Source organism: Scomber japonicus, chromosome 21, assembly GCF_027409825.1.
Source record: "Scomber japonicus isolate fScoJap1 chromosome 21, fScoJap1.pri, whole genome shotgun sequence".
NCBI lineage: Eukaryota > Metazoa > Chordata > Actinopteri > Scombriformes > Scombridae > Scomber > Scomber japonicus.
This window is the reverse complement of record NC_070598.1, coordinates 17,549,409-17,565,959: the sequence shown is the minus strand read 5'-3', so window position 1 is coordinate 17,565,959 and position 16,551 is coordinate 17,549,409. Positions and strand designations below refer to the sequence as shown.

The following is a 16,551-nucleotide window of genomic DNA, read 5'->3' as shown; positions in this document are numbered from 1 at the left end:
ACAAGTGAAACGAAAAAGCATTTTCATCACTGAGATTATCTCATTAATACATGAAGTTAATATATTGTCTGTTCAAATGAATACATTATTTTAGTGATCTATTTAATTTTTTCTACATAATAGTGAATATAAACCTGCATTGAGCTGCTCATATCCTGTAAACTGGTTAAAATTCTCACAGGATGTGAGCAGTAAAGGTGAGAACTGTTTCTAATTGTTAAATATTTATATCATTCAGGTCAGCTGATCTGCAGCAGCTTGACCACAAAACCAGATGGACGTGATTTGTATGTCTTCAAACTCGGGAAGTCAGCTCAGTTTTAAACTGCAAACACTAAAAGGAAGTTGGTTAGTTGGTCTGTTGCACGACAGCTCAGTTTAATAAAGTGGACAATTTTCACATGAGATCATCAGTTAAAGGATTTTACTGCTGCTCTGATTCTGATGTGGACTCTTTGGGTAAGACCTTCTTAGCCTTTTACCCCAACAAATATTTATTATTTTGTTATTCTTCGTGAACTGAAGTGGAAAATATTTCATGTGATCAATTTGGGGTAGATGGGACAATGTCTGTAGGAGTTATAAGGACTTCTTGCTTTATAGCGCAGCATCAAAATTTTCCACACAGCCACGCCCAACAGGAATAAGTCATACAAAAGATTCTGATAACTGGTCTTATGTCTCAGCTGAGTCAATTTCAAGTGAATATTACGGGAGTAATTAGTCAAAGACTGAAACGAGTGACTTCATGTCGCCAGTAGGTGGCGCTATGACTGTCACTAAATATGAGACTGTACATGTGTTCAGACCAGGACGCTGAATAAGCATATTAAATTTGGAAAAGCTCAGACCATGTGGAATCAAGTTTTGAGGGTTTGAAATTTCATGGCGAGACATTGAAATTGGCTGTGTTGCCACGGCAACCAGGAATGACGGGGGAAAAAGCTTTTGATAACTTTTCATCTCCAATGTCTCAAGATGTTTCTGAGCGAATTTGAAGTGGATGGGATGAAATCTCTAGGACTGGTTTGTTCAAATATGATGACAAAATCTACATTAAAATTGAAAATTTGATTCAAAATGGCCGACTTCCTGTTGGTGTTAGGGTATGTATCCAAGAGACTTTTTGGTGCGTCTTGACATGATGAACATGTGTACCGAGTTTCGTTTCTCTATGTCAATCTGTGACGAGGGGCTCGATTTTATTGATTTTGCAGGGGGCGCTAAAGAGCCATTTTGCCAAACCATAAAAAACCATAAAATATCAAATTTTTCGCAGGGTCTGGCTTGCATGCAAACTTTGATGAGTTTTGGGGCACGTTTAGGGGGGCAAAAAGGTCGTCATTTTGCAAGAAAAAAAAAATCTTGGCAAATACAATAGGGCTTCGCCCTGGTCAGCGCTCGGACCCTAATTATATTATAGTCAATAATGTAGATCTGAAGATTGACATCTGTGGTTTGAATGTGTGAGTTTGTGGATAATCTGGTTGAAAATAAATTGCATTAAGTTGCAAAAAACCATAACATGATTAAAAGAAGAAAATCATAAATCCTGCATTGTTGTGTTTGTAAATCCAGGTGATGAGATTGATGGCAGTCCTGTCTACAAATATGTTGACAGTCAACATGTTACTGAGTGTCTTCTTTCTTCCAGGTGAGCTGTTTGTTCACTCACTTTTATTTGGAGACATTACTCAAATCATTTACAGTCTGAAACAAAGCAGAAAGATCAGCTACTTCTTACAACTGTTCACATCCTGACTGCAAAGTTCAATGTTTTATTTTAAAATTGTTACAAGACAGAAAAACATGCAACATACAGCTGCTGAAGTGTATTTATTGTATCATGAACCATCTCATCATGGAGATTGTTCTACTTTATGTTAATGATGATCTGATCTCACAGGTGCTTTGGCTGCTTGTCCTGAAAAATTAGCCCTCACCATCACTGCACCACTGAAGATGGAAGCACTGAGTGGATCTTGTTTGCAAATCCCGTGTAACTTTAGTGCTGGAGAAGCAGAAGAATTTGATGGAAGCAGACAAACCTTTGGAGTGTGGATTAAAAATAACCCATATTTTAAACAAAATTCAAAAAATGTGATTTTCAACAGTAGTCAGACTGTTAACACCTATCCAATGAACATTACTGGAAACCTGAAAGAGAAAAACTGCACCACTCTATTTTCCAATTTAACCACAACATATACAGACATATACTACTTCAGAATTGAGAACTGGCCATTCTTGGCAACAGCTGTTTGTGATCCTCTTAATATAACAGTCACAGGTAAGATAGTTTTGTTTTTTCACTCATATCGTTGTTTAGAATAAAAAGGAAATCACTTGCAGCTTTGGTCTGAACAGCAAACACCATGGTCCTAACCTTACTGTGATATTAAATATGTGATAAAGACTACAAAGGAAACTCAGTTGTGTGGAAATGTGAGATAAACCAGGCAGATAATAGATAGTCACTGGTTTGAATGTCCTGACTCACAGCTGAATAATACCTGAATATTTATTAATTTGAAAATAAACGTTATTAATGTTGTCCACACAACTCTACAGTGAGAGTCACACAGTGTTTGTGATCTACTGTTTTTGCTTGAAAAAGGAAAGTTATTTTCATTCCTCCATATTCACTGAAGGACCAAATTAGTTGTAGTTTACTTAAATTGCTGATTCTGAAAGTCTCTGTCTCAATGAATGTGGACAATACTCAATGTGGTTTTTACCAATGGATAAAAACTAGGATGAAATGTTACATTTTTTCAGTATAACTATGAAATAAGTAACACTGATGTATAGTATAAAGTATGTGTTTGATTTTAAACCACAGATTCTCCTCCGAGCCCAACAATTGAAATCTCAGGTGAGCTGAAGGAGAAGGAGTCTGTCACTATAACCTGCTCAGCTTTCACTCCCTGTCCACACTCCCCTCCTAAACTCACCTGGAATCTCCAACAAGACGCTCACAACACAATAGAGGAGAACACAGATCGAACCTTTACCACTAAAATCCAGAAGACCATCACTCTGTCTGACAAGGATGATGGATACACCATCACCTGTTCTTCCATCTACTCTGTAAATGAAGGACACAATGTTAAGTCAGCAGAGGGAAAAGAGACTCTCAATGTTTCATGTAAGACAACCAGAGTTTGTTATTGGATCATGTCAGCACATGATGATTCATGAGATATCAGCTGATTTTTAATAAATAAAAATAATCTATCACATTTTCCTCAGATGCTCCTAAAAACACCTCAGCAATGATCAGTCCATCAGGTTTGATGTCACCAGGTAGCTGGGTGAACCTGACCTGCTCCAGCAGAGCCAAGCCTGCCGCCAACTTCATCTGGTTCAAGATCACCAAAGATGGACTCATGAGACTATCTGAAGGAGACTTCTACAGCTTCATTGTGACAGATGGAGGAGTTTATTACTGTGTGGCCACAAATGATGTTGGTACTCAGTCATCATCATGGATCCATCTAACTATTAAAGGTAAATGCAGAACTGTACTGAATCCAGTCTAATGTGGGACTCCAGATGTGGGTGCACAACATCACCTGTTATGAGATGCTCTGTGAATGAAGGAAACGATTTCAAGGCAATAGATGAATAACTGATTGTCAATGCTGATCTGTTCTTGATCATGAAACATTATCAACCTAAGTGTGATTTTACAGCAGAGCCAGACTTCTGATCTTGTGTTAGGAGGAGAGCCAAGAGAATTTTGCTACAAAGATTAATAAGGTGTCACATTGTTGGTTCAACCTTTATGATATTAAAATGTAGAGAAAATTCATATTCCAAACATTGTGGTTTACACAGAACGTTTCCTTTCTAACAGTCTTCTTTTACAATAATATATTCTTCTTCCAGACTCAGGAATGATGGTTTGTGATGTTTTAGAAACATAACATTTTACATTAAAGAGAAGGTGACCATGTGTTGTCTTACAGCTTATGGGGAATTGGTTGATGTCTACATTATAGTAAAGGCTGTGGGAATTGTAATGCTTGTCAGTACAATGGTCATCTTTGAGTGGTGAGTCCAACTTTTTGATCATTTGCAACTACAGAAAAATTGATATGATTTTAAATGTGGTTTGGATGTTTGAGATAGATCATTATTATCACAGCAGGAACTAAAATGAAACTTTCTCCTTTTGTTTTCCAGTTGGTTTAGAACAAGACGCTCCACCAAACCAGTGAAGGTAATAAATATTAATAATCTGTTTAAATTTTAAAAATCCACCATGAAATGTTCCCAATCGACTGACCCACAGCTACAGTATGTTGCTGTCTGATCTACTCAGTAATCATTGTTTATATCTTATCCTGTCCTACTTCTGAATACAAGTGTTGTTTTATTGAACCATTACACTAACTCACAGATGTTATCATGCTAACATACTAAATGATATCTTAACATTATACCTTCTAAACATCTGCATCGTTACTTTGAAAAGTCACTTTGAGCAGTACAGTGAATAAAACTCTCAGCAGCAGTAAATTCACTACATATCACTAACACCCCACTGTCTCTGTGCTGTTTCATTTCCACAGGACACAGCAGAAAATGTCAGCAGGGTGTTTGAGCTGTCATCATGAGCCACAAGGAGAGGACGACAACATGTTCACTATCAGTGGAATTACATGATATCCATTATTGTCTATTCTGTATTATATGCTTATTCTTTATTTACATGTGTTAGTGTGCCATTTACAAGAAGGCAGATAACTACTTCCTCTAGGTAGATGTTTAATGTCATCAGCAAGATTACCCAAGACTTCATCAGTATGTTGCAGTACTTTTGTTTCTTTTTTGTACATTTCTTCTTTCTTTTCAGTCAACATGACAACATCTTCTTTAGTAATGTTGGACTGAGTCATGGCAACAATGTTTTTCCTTTTGTTTTTAAGATATTGAAAAAAAAGAAAAAAGAAAATTAAGCATGTAAATAATACATTATTAATGAAATGAAATGAAAAACTGTTAAAATATTCATTTTCAGATTTCTTGCCAGGAAGCTTTTCATGCAGTGTTTAATATAAAAACCTTTTTATCACTTATTCTATCATTTGTGCTACATGTTTTAAAAAAAAATGGTATTTACAGTGCAAAATAACAAACATAAAAATGGATTATATCTTTTACATAATAAAGAAGATTAAGCATACTGATTTGTAATGAGTTGTGTGAATGTTTTTTGTCTTTTTGTTTTATTTTACAGTGAATCATTTGAAGTCTTAAGTTTTTCACAGCATCTGACTTCCTTCTTCACAGCTGCATTTAAAGTGTTTGTGTGCATTATTTTAGTCTCTCAGGTCACATGATATCTAGAAGCCTATTAACCAAAAAAGATAAACTCAGAGAGGTTTAGCTGAAGAGGGAAGTTGCTACATTATTCTTTTGCATTCTATCAAAATTAAGTAATTGCCTCACTAATATTACTTCAAAATCATGTTTTTCTCATTGTTTAGAGGTGAGTTTGGTTTTTAATGGCACCTTGTACTTCTGGACCTTAGTGCAGTCTTTGACACAATTGATCACAGTATCCTCTTCAACACACTGAGGCATGGGTGGGGTACCTGGTTCAGCAATTCATCTTGCCTGTCAAATGAGAGGTTCTGTGTCTCTATGAACAGCGATGCCTCTTCATTTTCTTATATAAAGTATGGTGTATATACATGCTTCTCCTTGGCCCATTATTAAGAAACATGGTGTTGAACCTTTACGACCTGGGTACTATAGCAGTCATCATGACTCAGTTTCAGGCAATTTAATCTGAATAATCATAGTTCAGTTTCAATCTAGATTTTACATTTATGTGTTTTTTGTTTTTTGTACAGCACTCTCATGTTTCTCAAGTGGTTTAAGTCGACACATCCACAACAGACTGAGGTAGGAAAATACTGAACATTACTACAGCACTTTACTGTTTGTTGTGAATATTTTAAAAATGTTCACAGCATGAGTTCATCCAGATCATTTCACACATCTTAGTGGGGAACTTAAGTGACTGTGTTAAATATGAAGTAATACCACAAACTCAACAAACATCCTCTTTCCAGGCTTATTTGGTGCAAGGTGGAAGACTTCGCAACTGACATGAGCAGATAATTTCTTGAAACAACATACAATGTTTCACTGCTGTGAAAACAGTTTATTGTGATCTTTACAGTCTATCAGGGGGAGCTGAGTGAGAGAAAGAGGTGACATTGAGAGGTTAAAGCTCCACCTGATGCTTCTAACAACTGTTTGCAGAGTCAAACAGGTGAAGAAGAGCTAGCTAAAACAGAAGAAGAAGGGATCCATTATGGAGAGATCAACTTCTCCAAGCAGAGACTTGGACAGTCCTCTGACTCAGTGCAGGCCAGCAGAGAGCAGCAGGATATTGTGTATGACCAGGTCAAAGTGTCCACGCCACAGACTGCTGACGGCCCAGAGGAGCTGTATGCTCAAGTGAAGAAGAAATGAGAGTTGTTTTGTTGTTTAAAGACAGATTACACTTTAGAGTAATTTATATTAAACATCACTTTATTTTGTATTCATACATGCATTCATACAGGTTATTTTATGTCAGGAACAGATACTGAAGCCTTGATGGAAAATCTTCACTGTTGACAGTTCAATGAAGAGAAGCTCAAAACTTCCTCATCCTGCAGCTTTTTTCGTTTCTGTTATCAATATGTTACATGTGTGCTGACATAGCATAGCTGTTTTATTATTAGTCATGTATATTTCAGATAAAATCTCCAAATAGGGAACAAGTCTAAAGAAATCCAGTGAACGTGACACCAGAAGCAGTTCAGCACACACAGCAGCAGCGTAGAACAAGATTAGATTGAACCATAAGTTGTTTCTGTGTCATTTTGTTTTGTGATATTTTAAAAAGTGAAAAATCATTCTGTTCACTTTGTGCTGGATGTGTTTTGTTTTTAACCTCTCCTCTCTATTTTACCTTTAGTCACTTACATGAAGAAAATCATTTGAGTGTTTTATTCCTTTTTACTGCTACCTTTTCTACTGCTAACTTTTTAACTCACATTTCGACCCCTCTGTTTCTCTGGACCACAGAGCTGACCTCCTGATGAGATGACTTGTTTGTAACAAGGTGTGAAGTATTTTATGAAACAATGATCCTCTCTGCTCTGTCCATGTGCACTTTTACTAACTTCTTTTTGAAAAATAAATGTTGTATACTTACCCTACCCATTCTCATCATACATTTATTTGTATTTTGATAAGTTTACTGTTGAAAAGCTTTGCAGTTATGTTTGAATGGCATGTTGCAAAAACAGTAATCAAAAAGCTGTTTAAACGAGAAAAATATATCATAACCAGAACTCCCTCTATTGAACACATCACTCCTGCCCTGCTGCAACTTCATTGGCTCCCTATCAAATCCCGCATTGACTTTTAGATTCTACTCCTCACGTTCAAGATCCTTCCCAACCTGGCACCATCATATCTCTCTGAACTTATTCACATCTACACACCTTCCCGAATTCTCCGATCCTCCTCTGCCAACCAGCTCTCTGCCCCGTCTGCTAACTTAACCACCATGGGGTCAAGAGCATTCAGCCGATCTGCCCCCCGCCTTTGGAAATCTCTCCCACCAGATATTCCCACTTCTGACTCTGTGTCCACCTTTAAATCCAGCTTGAAAACGCACCTATTCAGAGTGGCATACTCTGTCTCACACTAACTATGCAATCACATTCTTGTTTATTTATTGTACTAATGCACTTTGTAGTCACATTCATATTTATTCTTTATCTTTGCACTAAATGTCACCTGATTTATATTGTTTGATGTACTGTTGTTGTGTTATATGTGCCTTGTAAGTAGGGGTGGGACGATATGCTTTGGTGATGATTCGATTGTATCACGATTCTAATGTGCCGATTCGATTTGTATCATGATTCTCGATAATTGCGATTCTACAAGTATTGCGATTCGATATAATCAATCATTGCAATTTTCTTTTCCTTCTTAAAAACCAAACAAGTTGAATCATACACATCTAGAGATGATAAAGCATGAGACATTCCCATAAACAATGCACATCAGTCTGTGTCACTGTAATGAATTGTTCAATAGATGAACCAATATGTTTTTAAATAACAAGTAAAGTGCTCTGACTGCTCAGTGCTCTCTGAAGTAGTGTAATGTCTGATAGCTTTAAAAAAATAACATACACATGTATGCTACACTTAAATAGGTATTTTCTGTTGTTCAGTCAACCTGAGCTGTTGTAACAATAAATAAAACATAATAATAATGGTTTATTTTTGTAGTTACCAGTTTTACTTTTTCCATCATTAGGCTTCCATACTAAATGTGAGCTAGATTCCCCTGCTGCTCTCCTCCTCTCCCTAGCTGCTGCTGACTGTGAGATCTGAGCAGGTAGAAGCTGATAGTTGACTAACTATAACCAGGGAGCACACTGCAACAAGGTTAATGATCCACACAGTCACATTATATCATTGATATGACGCGCAAAAGCGATAGAAAACCGATCGTTTTTTGTGCGCGTGCATACGTGCGCACGCACGCTTCGTGCCGACCTCGGCAGGATGCAGTAGTTTTATGTAATGTGAACTGCTCCTACACTTTAGAAGATTTAGGTGCGATTAGTGTAATAAGCAGCAACACACACACTATTAGGACGCTATGCTCTCACATGCGCTGCATTGAGTCACACACACACACACACACACACACACGCACACGCGCGCAGTCACTCTCTAGTGCGCGCTCTTGCTTGGTCGCTCCAGATGATGGAGACTTACACGACGTCCAGGAGAGTTGGGTTGTCTGCTTTTGTACTCCCCCTACTTCAGTAGCTTGTGAAGGGAGGGGGCAGGTTGTGTTATGAAGCCTACACCGAAGCCAAAAGCGAAAATATATGGTTAACTAGCTGCTAGCAACTTCTAATGAAATCAAGCAAGTGATTAACGTCAGGTTACTTCAAGCACAGTCATTTTTGCAGTGGTGATGAGAAGGTAGTGCTGTAAGGTAATAAAATAAAACACTTGGCCAAAATAGAGCCTCTAAAATAGAAAAAAATCGATTCTGGGGAGAAAAATTCAATTTTTAAAATCATCCCATAAAAAATTGCGATATGTACATGAATCGATTTTTCCCCCCACCCCTACTTGTAAAGTGTCCTTGAGTGCTTTGAAAGGTGCCTTTTAAATAAAATGCATCATTATTATTATTATCTCAATGTCACTTTTAAACCACATTTTATAGTTTTAATCTAAATGTCTTGAACTGTGTTTCACACTGTTCGTTCCATGTTATGCTGATGACACACATATGTACCTGCCCATTATATCCACACACCCTGTCTTTGCAATGTGAAGGACTGGATGTCAAATCATTTTCTTCAGCTGAACTCAAACAAAACAGAGATCCTTCATTGTGTCTCAGCACATGGAAAAGCAAATTGTGCCATCTCCTGGTTCCCTAGTGGAACATTTCAAGCCTGGCATTTTATTTGACAGTAATTTAAGCTTTAAGCAGCACACCACATCTACTTTTTATCATCTTATAAACATTTGAAAAATCTTTATTTCATCTGTACTTTTAAAGAGAGAGATAATTTTACATGCTTTTATCTCATCATGTCTAGATTATTACAACAGCATTTTTACTTGTCTGAACCAAAAATCTATTGATGGACTCCAGATTGAACAGAACTCAGCTGTCAGGCTTTTAACCAGAACAAAGAGATGTGATCACATCGCTCCTGGTTTAGCCTCTACACTGGCTCCCAGTATGTTTTAGAATTCATTTTAAGATCCTACTGATCACTGTTAAGGTTCTTCACAGCCTCCCTCCCAGATATTTCTCTGACCTCTTAGTGCTGAATGTGTGAATACATACTTTGAGATCCTCTGCAGAGGTCTTTTCTCTGTTCCAGAGTCCCAGCTGAAAACTACAGGGGGTATAATATTTGCTGTCAGAGCCCTGAAACTCAGTTCTAACAAAAAAATCTTCAATTCTGTCCCAGTGAGCACCAACGATGTGATATTCAGTGAGAGTTTGTTGTGTCAACCACCTAAAATACGGTTTCAACGTCAACTTGTCATAAAACATAAATTAGTTTCAACATTTTTGATCTTTTGTTGAGTTGTAGACTGAAAGAGAGACAGTATTGATTAGTGTGAAGGTATTTCTCCAAAGTCATATTGCACTTTTGAGTGAAATGTGGTGCCAAGCAATTATAATGTTGAATGTTCAACATGTTAGTTTTGCCAATTAGCACTAAACACAAAGTACAGCTGAGGCTGATGGGAAAGTGATTAGTTCAGCGGGAATTTTGTCATAAACCAAAGTATTGGACAAATTACAATTTAGATATGATGGTGACAATAGATGAAAAGTCAACAGATCACCAAAGTCAGTATGAATTCCTCTTCTGAGGACCATGAATATCTGTAAAGTTTTGTGTTCATACATTTAGCATGTTGAGATATTTTGGACCAGATAGGTAGTTTGGACCAAAAATGGTGGACCGACTGACAAACACTGCCATCCATACAGTCTGTTACGACCCCGATTGTGTCTAGGGGTAGGGACGTAACAAATAAAACAACACAACAAAAATATATACTCAAACACAAGAGATCCAAACCAAAAAGTCAATTTATTAATTAGCAAACTAAGGACGAGCTTCCAAAAACCAAGGGAAACCGATCAATGAGTGGCAGACAAACCACACCGCTGGTCAGGAACACCAGGAACACCAGGAACTAGCACACAGCTCAGTTCAGCACACAGCTCAGTTCAGCACAAACCACAACACAACCAGAAGACCAACTGCCAGGGGCCTGGAATCAGCTCCACAGGTTCTTAATAGTGTCGTGTCGTTCACGAACGTGTCGTTCGAACGAACGAATCTTTTGAGTGAACGAAGTGAACTGAATCACTTCATGAACTGATTCGTTCCTTTCTCAGTTCAGTTCAGTTGAGCTCAGCCGTGAGCATGGCTGCCGGTCTGGAGTGGAACTGCCGCGACTCACTCACTCGTTCACTGCGAACGAATCACTCAGTGAACGACAACACTTTGACTGACTCTGAGTGAGTCTGACACAGCGCCACTTTCAGCACAGTACGTGAACGAGATTCATGTCCTCAGCATGTCGTTCAATGATTCGTTCGCGAACGTGATTCGCCGTCATTCAGTTCATGATTCAGCCCACTTTCAGCACAGTACATGAACGAGATTCACGTCCTCAGCAGGTCGTTCAATGAATCGTTCGCGAACGAAAGTGGCGCTGTGTCAGTCACTCACTGACTCAGGGCACTGAGGGCTGAGGAGTTGATTCACGTTCAGTACATGTACTGCTAACATTAGCGCTGTGTTGCTAACATCAGTGTAGCATCATGTTATGTTATTTTACTGTGCACAGAGGACACTTTCACTGTGTAATATTTTTAGTGCATGTATAAGCAGCGCTGCGTCTCCCGCGAATGATTGTATAATATAGTCCTTGAACGCACCGTCCCTCAGTAAGTGAACGTCAACCTCAGGGCTGAATCATGAACTGAATGACGGATTATTTGGCTGTTTATCAGTTCAGGGAGTTGGAGAGCACTGAACGATTCGGTGAACGAATCTTTTGAACGAATCATTTTAATGAACGGATTCTAAAGAGTACAGTAAAGTAAAAGTACAGTAAAAAGAACTGCCGTTCCCATCACTAGTTCTTAAGCTGTCTGCCTGACGAGCCACAGCTGATGCCAATCACCAATCAGTGGGGAGAAAAGGGGGCGGTACCTGCAGAAAAGGAAAAGGGACAAGCAAGAAACCACAAAAACCACACGGCACGTAACGCAGTCAAACATCATGAAAGAACAAAGAACGATTACAATTAAAAAATTGAAATTATGAGTCAGCAGAAAATGTCTGTAGCTTTGTAGATGACTTAATGCTGATTTAATGTGTCATCCAGCACTATGTTGACTCTGTAAACATTATATTCTGAAATGATTCACAAAATAACTTATTCAAAGATAAATGTGCCCTAACCCTAATAACACAATAACACAAATAAAAACATGCACAGTAAAAAAAGTATTTTCATCACTGAGATTATCTCACAAATACATGAAGTAAATATATAATCTGTTAATTATTTATTTAAATTATTTTGTTTTTATTTTGTTTATTGTGTGATAAAAAAGTCAATAAAGATATTGTTAAAAAAAACAAATTCTAACTGTTAAATATTCATATGATTCAGGACAGCTGATGTGCAGCAGCTTTAACACAAAACCAAATGGACTTGATCTTCAAACACAGGAAGTCGACTCAGTTTTAAACTGCAAACGCTAAAAGGAAGTTGGTTAGTTGGTCTGTTGCACAACAGCTCAGTTTAATAAACTGGACAATTTTCACATGAGGTCATCAGTTAAAGGATTTTACTGCTGCTCTGATTCTGAGGTGGACTCGTTGGGTAAGACCTTTAAGATTTTTAACCCAAATGTTTTTGTGTGTTTTGTTTAAAATCTAATTAAATAGAGGTAACTGATCATTTTCCATTAACAGAGACCATAATCTCACTACTTTGATATCAGTAATAATTTACATTATATATTATAGTCAATAATGTAGATCTGAAGATTGACATCTCTGGTTTGAATGTGTGAGTTTGTGGATAATCTGGTTGAAAATGAGTTGCATTAAGTTGCAAAAAACCATAACATGAAAAAATAATAAATCCTGCATTGTTGTGTTTGTAGATCCAGGTGATGAGATTGATGGCAGTCCTGTCTACAAATATGTTGACAGTCAACATGTTACTGAGTGTCTTCTTTCTTCCAGGTGAGCTGTTTGTTCACTCACTTTTATTTGGAGACATTACTCAAATCATTTACAGTCTGAAACAAAGCAGAAAGATCAGCTACTTCTTACAACTGTTCACATCCTGACTGCAAAGTTAAATGTTTTATTTTAAAATTGTTACAAGACAGAAAAACATGCAACATACAGCTGCTGAAGTGTATTTATTGTATCATGAACCATCTCATCATGGAGATTGTTCTACTTTATGTTAATGATGATCTGATCTCACAGGTGCTTTGGCTGATTGTTCTGAAAAATTAGCCCTCTTCATCACTGCACCACTGAAGATGGAAGCACTGAGTGGATCTTGTTTGCAAATCCCGTGTAACTTTAGTGCTAGAGTAGCAACAGAATTTGATGGCAGCAGACAAACAATTGGGGTGTGGATTAAAAATCATCTCAGTTTTGGCACCTATCCAAACAATGTGATTTTCAACAGTAGTCAGACTGTTAACACCTATCCAATGAAAATTACTGGAAACCTGAAAGAGAAAAACTGCACCACTCTATTTTCCAATTTAAGCACAACATATACAGACATATACTACTTCAGAGTTGAGAACGAGCCATACAAGGCAACAGCTATTTGTCATCCTCTTCATATGACAGTCACAGGTAAGATAGTTGTTTTTTTTTACAATCATAAAAAGGAAATCAGTTACAGCTTTGGTCTGAAAAGTAAACAGCATCCTAACCTTACTGTGATATTAAATATGTGATGAAGACAAAGTAAACTCAACTGTGGTGAAATGTGAGAAAAACCACTCTGTAAACAGATAGTCATTGGTTTGAATGTCCTGACTCACAGCCAAATAATACCTGAATATTTAGTCATTTGGAAATAAACCTAATTGATATTTTCTGCACAATTATACAGTAAAAGTCCCCACATTTTTGTCATTTACTGTTTTTGCTTGAAAAAGGAAATCAGTTCAATTCATTCCTCCATATTCATTGAAGGACAAAATTAGTCTTTGTTTGATTAAGTTGCTGATTCTGAATCTCAAATAGGTCAAATTTAGGATGAAAGATTAAATTATTTTCATTTTAGCTGTAAAAAAAAATAACACTGTAATGTGGTGTTAAGTTGTTTTGATTGTAAACCACAGATTCTCCTCCAAGTCCCACAATTGAAATCTCAGGTGAGCTGAAGGAGAAGGAGTCTGTCACTATAACCTGCTCAGCTTTCACTCCCTGTCCACACTCCCCTCCTAAACTCACCTGGAATCTCCAACAAGACGCTCACAACACAATAGAGGAGAACACAGATCGAACCTTTACCACTAAAATCCAGAAGATCATCACTCTGTCTGACAAGCACGATGGATACACCATCACCTGTTCTTCCATCTACTCTGTGAATGAAGGACACAATAAGTCAGCAGAGGGAAAAGTGACTCTCAATGTTTCATGTAAGACATCCAGAGTTTGTTATTGGATCCTGTCAGCACATGATGATTCATGAGATATCAGCTGATTTTTAATGAATAACAATAATCTGTCACATTTTCCTCAGATGCTCCTAAAAACACCTCAGCAATGATCAGTCCATCAGGTTTGGTGTCACCAGGTAGCTGGGTGAACCTGACCTGCTCCAGCAGAGCCAAGCCTGCCGCCAACTTCACCTGGTTCAAGATCAACAAAGATGGACTCATGAAAGTATCTGAAGGAGACTTCTACAGCTTCAATGTGACAGATGGAGGAGATTATTACTGTGTGACCTCAAATGACGTTGGTAATCAGTCGTCATCACAGATCCATCTGACTATTAAAGGTAAATGCACAACTGTACTGATCCAGGTTACTTTAATTGATGAGAAGTGGGAATTAAGTAAAGGCTCCGACAACTTCATATGTCGTTACATTTATATTGTTTTTTTTACTATAAGCAAAACTACAGGGTGCAGATCTTGGAGGAATCATTGGGATCATCATACTCATCTGCCTGGCTGTCACTGTGTGGTGAGTATCACAAATTATAGCAGCTATCATGGTTCAGTCAATCATAGTTCAGTTTCAATCTAGATTTTTCATTCATGTGGTTTTGTGTTATTGTACAGCACTCTCATGTTTCTCAAGTGGTTTAAGTCGACACATCCACAACAGACTGAGGTAGGAAAATACTCAACATTACTTTACATTACTGCACTGTTCATGATAAATGTTTTAAAAAGGTTCACAACATGAGTTCATCAAGATCATTTCACGCATGTGAGTGGGGAACATAAGTAACTGTGTTAAATGAGAAGTAATACCACAAACTCAACAAGCTTCCTCTTTCCAGGCTGCTTTGGTGGAAGGTTTAACCCAAATGAGTCCACAATTTCTTGAAACAACATACAATGTTTCACTGCTTTGAAAACAGTTTATTGTGATCTTTACAGTCTATCAGGGGGAGCTGAGTGAGAGAAATAGGTGACATTGAGAGGTTAAAAATCCACCTGATGCTTCTAACAACTGTTTTTTTGGTTACTTTTTTTGCAGAGTCAAACAGGTGAAGAAGAGCTAGCTAAAACAGAAGAAGAAGGGATCCATTATGGAGAGATCAACTTCTCCAAGCAGAGACCTGGACAGTCCTCTGACTCAGTGCAGGCCAGCAGAGAGCAGCAGGATATTGTGTATGAACAGGTCAAAGTGTCCACGCCACAGACTGCTGACGGCCCAGAGGAGCTGTATGCTCAAGTGAAGAAGAAATGAGAGTTGTTTTGTAGATTAAAGACAGATTACACTTTAGAGTAATTTATATTAAACATGACTTTATTTTGTATTCATTCATGCATTCATACAGGTTATTTTATGTCAGGAACAGATACTGAAGCCTTGATAGAACATTTTCACTGTTCACAGTTCAATGAAGAGAAGCTCAAAACTTCCTCATCCTGCAACTTTTTTCATTTCTGTTATCAATATGTTACATGTGTGCTGACATAGCATAGCTGTTTTATTATTAGTCATGTATATTTCAGATATGGACAAAATCTCCAAATAGGGAACAAGTCTAAAGAAATGCAGTGAACGTGACACCAGAATCAGTTCAGCACACACAGCAGCAGCGTAGAACAAGATTAGATTGAACCATGAGTTGTTTCTGTGTCATTTTGTTTTGTGATATTTTAAAAAGTGAAAAATCATTCTGTACACTTTGTGCTGGATGTGTTTTGTTTTTAACCTCTCCTCTCTATTTTACCTTTAGTCACTTATATGAAGAAAATCATTTGAGTGTTTTATTCCTTTTTACTGCTACCTTTTCTACTGCTAACTTTTTAACTCACATTTCGACCCCTCTGTTTCTCTGGACCACAGAGCTGACCACCTGATGAGATCACTTGTTTGTAACAAGGTGTGAAGTATTTTAGGAAACAATGATCCTCTCTGCTCTGTCCATGTGCACTTTTACAAACTTCTTTTTTCATGCTCTTAAAAATAAATGTTGTCATTCTTCTACACGATATATATTGTACAACCATTCTCAACATACATTTATATGTGTTTTGATTAGTTTACATTAAAGATGACAAAACAGCTTTGTTTTCTGAATAAAAGCACATTAATTCAACCACCTTCTAAAATTTGCAGTTAAATTGGTTGATCCTAACATTTCACACATCAACATGTCTAATATTGTTAAAAAGAAAATCATGTTCTTAAAATGAATTTATAATATCTTCCTTGGTGTA

General features: G+C 37.4%; 1 protein-coding gene and 1 long non-coding RNA gene across 2 annotated transcripts; both read left to right on the top strand.

The window, feature by feature from the left end:
• Positions 1–393: 393 nt before the first annotated feature.
• Positions 394–15,571, top strand: LOC128382345 (sialoadhesin-like). Its single transcript, XM_053342343.1, has 10 exons — positions 394–459; positions 1,579–1,654; positions 1,907–2,290; positions 2,843–3,148; positions 3,253–3,510; positions 13,984–14,286; positions 14,391–14,648; positions 14,764–14,836; positions 14,935–14,986; positions 15,359–15,571. Exons 1-10 carry the CDS (start codon positions 445–447, stop codon positions 15,569–15,571), a joined length of 1,938 nt encoding a protein of 645 aa, XP_053198318.1. The 5' UTR covers positions 394–444.
• Positions 4,017–4,610, top strand: LOC128382204 (uncharacterized). The gene is made up of 3 exons (XR_008323702.1): positions 4,017–4,056; positions 4,189–4,225; positions 4,588–4,610. It is a non-coding gene; the product is annotated as an uncharacterized LOC128382204 (long non-coding RNA).
• Positions 15,572–16,551: the final 980 nt, after the last annotated feature.

What these genes read in the sequence shown, in the direction of transcription:
- LOC128382345 (XM_053342343.1), top strand. An exon ending in TGCCTGGCTGTCACTGTGTG is followed by an intron (nt 14,837 to 14,934) that starts GTGAGTATCACA and finishes GTTATTGTACAG; the next exon opens with CACTCTCATGTTTCTCAAGT. An exon ending in CACATCCACAACAGACTGAG is followed by an intron (nt 14,987 to 15,358) that starts GTAGGAAAATAC and finishes CTTTTTTTGCAG; the next exon opens with AGTCAAACAGGTGAAGAAGA.